The sequence below is a fragment of the Ranitomeya imitator genome, chromosome 4 (genome assembly GCF_032444005.1).
Source record: "Ranitomeya imitator isolate aRanImi1 chromosome 4, aRanImi1.pri, whole genome shotgun sequence".
Classification (NCBI taxonomy): Eukaryota; Metazoa; Chordata; class Amphibia; order Anura; family Dendrobatidae; genus Ranitomeya; species Ranitomeya imitator.
Window position 1 is genome coordinate 387661211 of NC_091285.1, and position 3939 is coordinate 387665149.

The 3939-nt window shown below is 40.0% G+C and overlaps 1 protein-coding gene across 27 annotated transcripts in view; it reads right to left on the reverse strand.

Annotated features, from left to right (window-relative positions):
- CELF2 (CUGBP Elav-like family member 2) overlaps positions 1-507 on the reverse strand; it is a 671263-nt gene extending 670756 nt beyond the window's left edge. For 25 of the 27 annotated variants that reach the window (XM_069765284.1, XM_069765281.1, XM_069765280.1 and 22 more), the window contains exon 1: positions 231-507. In XM_069765284.1, the coding sequence (XP_069621385.1) occupies positions 231-337 (107 nt within the window). In that variant the 5' untranslated portion in view covers positions 338-507. The remainder of the gene's footprint in view (positions 1-230) is intronic. The other 2 variants (XM_069765279.1, XM_069765252.1) reach the window with 1 other exon arrangement.
- Positions 508-3939: the final 3432 nt, after the last annotated feature.

A 3939-nucleotide genomic window follows, 5' to 3' on the forward strand; every position in this document is an offset into this window, starting at 1 on the left:
TGTTTTTGGATTAATTTGGTGCATAACAAGCAGCAGATAGATATTAATAGGAAGATAGGTGGAGAAAAGGCTGGTCTTTTAATGCTGCCCCAGCTCTCGATGTGGAGGGAAGCGGTATAATTTAGCCCCCAACAGTAAACAGACCTACTTATTACACAGCACGCTGACGGACAAGACCATCCCGGACAAGTGAAAAGCAACCGGGGAAAACAAAGGAGTGTACAACATACCTTAAAAGCAGCTCCTCATTTCTCATAGTAACAGCAGATTTGGGACAGCGCATGCTTTCTGCACAGATATTCTCAACAAAAGCCGGTTCAGAAGTGCGCTCAAACATCAATGCCACTGGAGCTACTAATGGCTATGGCTAGTCCCTCTGCCTCTTTCTCTCTCTCGCTCGCTCTCGTCAATGCTGAGTGGTGAAGCAAAGGGGCCCCTGCAGACTCACTAAGCAGAAATAATCCTCTGTGACAAGTTATGTTGTCTGGCCATAATTTACATTAGTGCAGTGTGCTGCCTATAGGGGCCTTGCTTCCTTTTTGGAATTTATTGTTGTTCACATGTCCTCGTTTTTTCCAATACCTGTTAGGGAACAAAAATAAATGATTGCAAATTGCTCCAATATAATCCAGAAATATGCGTTAGTATTTGGCGCGTATTGACAATGCATTCCGAAGAGCATGGAAAGGGAAATTAAACCTATGGAATTGTGCGGCTTTATTCTAAAATTAAATAACATTTACTTTTCTTGGTTAGATAGATGAATTAAAGGAAACCGGGTCACGGGTAGAGAAATTGGAATCTCTGAGTTTTCCAATGATCGCCGGCTCAATATGTGTTAATTATGGTTATGTGATGTTCTCCTAATAAGCCTCATGATGTATTGTTCTTAGCGATGTAATACATTCTTCTCATGTCGCATGCAGCATGGGCAATTTGTGATTTTTTTTTATATAATTGCTATCCTAGAGCAGAAGCAGTAAGCTGTAATTCATATACACAATGTCTAACAATTGTTCTGTACTCTGGAGACTAGACAGACATTTGAATCGATCGAAATGTTGGGATCATGGCTATGTCACATCTCCCACTGTAATTCCATTAGATCTGTCTGCCAGGCATTATAGACCCTAGCCTGATACCAGCTGGGGGAGCTATTTAGGAAAGTCAGACGCACTTACATTTTAAACCTAATGCCCCCCAGGCAAGAAATTATGTCCCAGGGCCTCTGTGCTGCAATGGTAAGAGTGCACTAGTAGTATAGCAAAATATTGGATTTAAACTGTTTTATTGGAGAGCTCACTATGATCTCTTTACTGAACGGCAAGAGTCCTGTTTTTACTATATTTCTAAAGTAACTCCACTTTTTTTTACCTTAGTATGTTCAAATGTGGAATTCCAATATACACATATATTTCAGAAGAGACATTTTATGTTACTTGTAAAGAACAGAAGTTTTCACGGCATTTTAACAGCTCTCTTCAGTTTGAAAAGACATCTTATAATGGAGTCCTTTACTAAACTGCAGTTCACATTTCTGTCTTCTAGAGAATTATGAAACTGCAATATTGTTTCTATTACCTTTGATACGTGTTTTTCCCATGTGAATACAAGTCATCAACATCTAAACTGTGGATCCACTGGATAAGAGATACAGTGGGGCAAAAAAGTATTTAGTCAGTCAGCAATAGTGCAAGTTCCACCACTTAAAAAGATGAGAGGCGTCTGTAATTTACATCATAGGTAGACCTCAATTATGGGAGACAAACTGAGAAAAAAAAATCCAGAAAATCACATTGTCTGTTTTTTTAACATTTTATTTGCATATTAAGGTGGAAAATAAGTATTTGGTCAGAAACAAAATTTCATCTCAATACTTTGTAATATATCCTTTGTTGGCAATGACAGAGGTCAAACGTTTTCTGTAAGTCTTCACAAGGTTGCCACACACTGTTGTTGGTATGTTGGCCCATTCCTCCATGCAGATCTCCTCTAGAGCAGTGATGTTTTTGGCTTTTCGCTTGGCAACACGGACTTTCAACTCCCTCCAAAGGTTTTCTATAGGGTTGAGATCTGGAGACTGGCTAGGCCACTCCAGGACCTTGAAATGCTTCTTACGAAGCCACTCCTTCGTTGCCCTGGCGGTGTGCTTTGGATCATTGTCATGTTGAAAGACCCAGCCACGTTTCATCTTCAATGCCCTTGCTGATGGAAGGAGGTTTGCACTCAAAATCTCACGATACATGGCCCCATTCATTCTTTCATGTACCCGGATCAGTCGTCCTGGCCCCTTTGCAGAGAATCAGCCCCAAAGCATGATGTTTCCATCACCATGCTTTACAGTAGGTATGGTGTTTGATGGATGCAACTCAGTATTCTTTTTCCTCCAAACACGACAAGTTGTGTTTCTACCAAACAGTTCCAGTTTGGTTTCATCAGACCATAGGACATTCTCCCAAAACTCCTCTGGATCATCCAAATGCTCTCTAGCAAACTTCAGACGGGCCCGGACATATACTGGCTTAAGCAGTGGGACACGTCTGGCACTGCAGGATCTGAGTCCATGGTGGCGTAGTGTGTTACTTATGGTAGGCCTTGTTACATTGGTCCCAGCTCTCTGCAGTTCATTCACTAGGTCCCCCCGCGTGGTTCTGGGATTTTTGCTCACCGTTCTTGTGATCATTCTGACCCCACGGGGTGGGATTTTGCGTGAAGCCCCAGATCGAGGGAGATTATCAGTGGTCTTGTATGTCTTCTATTTTCTAATTATTGCTCCCACTGTTGATTTCTTCACTCCAAGCTGGTTGGCTATTGCAGATTCAGTCTTCCCAGCCTGGTGCAGGGCTACAATTTTGTTTCTGGTGTCCTTTGACAGCTCTTTGGTCTTCACCATAGTGGAGTTTGGAGTCAGACTGTTTGAGGGTGTGCACAGGTGTCTTTTTATACTGATAACAAGTTTAAACAGGTGCCATTACTACAGATAATAAGTGGAGGAAAGAGGAGACCCTTAAAGAAGAAGTTATATGTCTGTGAGAGCCAGAAATCTTGATTGTTTGTTTCTGACCAAATACTTATTTTCCACCATAATATGCAAAAAAATGATAAAAAATCAGACAATGTGATTTTCTGGATTTTTTTTTCTCAGTTTGTCTCCCATAGTTGAGGTCTACCTATGATGTAAATTACAGACGCCTCTCATCTTTTTAAGTGGTGGAACTTGCACTATTGCTGACTGACTAAATACTTTTTTGCCCCACTGTATAACTATGGCAAAAATTTGAAAAGTCATTCACTGCCAATTATTGTGTGTCTGTATGACTCTCACAACCTCTCATAGTCCAACATTTTCTTCAACTTCTTATTCAAACATAAAAAAATATTTATTTTTATGAAAAATCCATGATTTTTTAAAAATGAATTGAGAAAGGCCATCCATAGAAAGCTAATGCTTTTGAATGGTAATATTACAATATATACATTAATGAGGTGACCCACACAATTGTATGGGCTACAACAACCAATATTGGTTCTCCACGATATATAAATTCTTTTTGACAGTATCAGAAAATAAAAAGACGAGAAGTTTACTACATATGATGTCTCAATGTAACTTCATTCACTTAAGGTGGACATACACATTAGATTAAAGTTGTCGGGATCTGCCAGTTTTAATGGCTGACCATCTAGTGAGCATTTCAACATGACCAATCCTTTTGTTCTCAGTGGATACACACAATTGACACAGACACAGAAATGTCTAGCAACAAATTACTCCCCTCTCCACATTCCAAACAGATGCATATTCAGTGGATCAGAGTGTGCATGTCTATGGAGGACTATGGAGAAACAGGGAAGAATGCCTATTGGCTGATTGAGCATTTAGAAGACAGCTATACTACATAGAAAAAAAGTAATCCAACGCACCTCTTAATTTCCGAT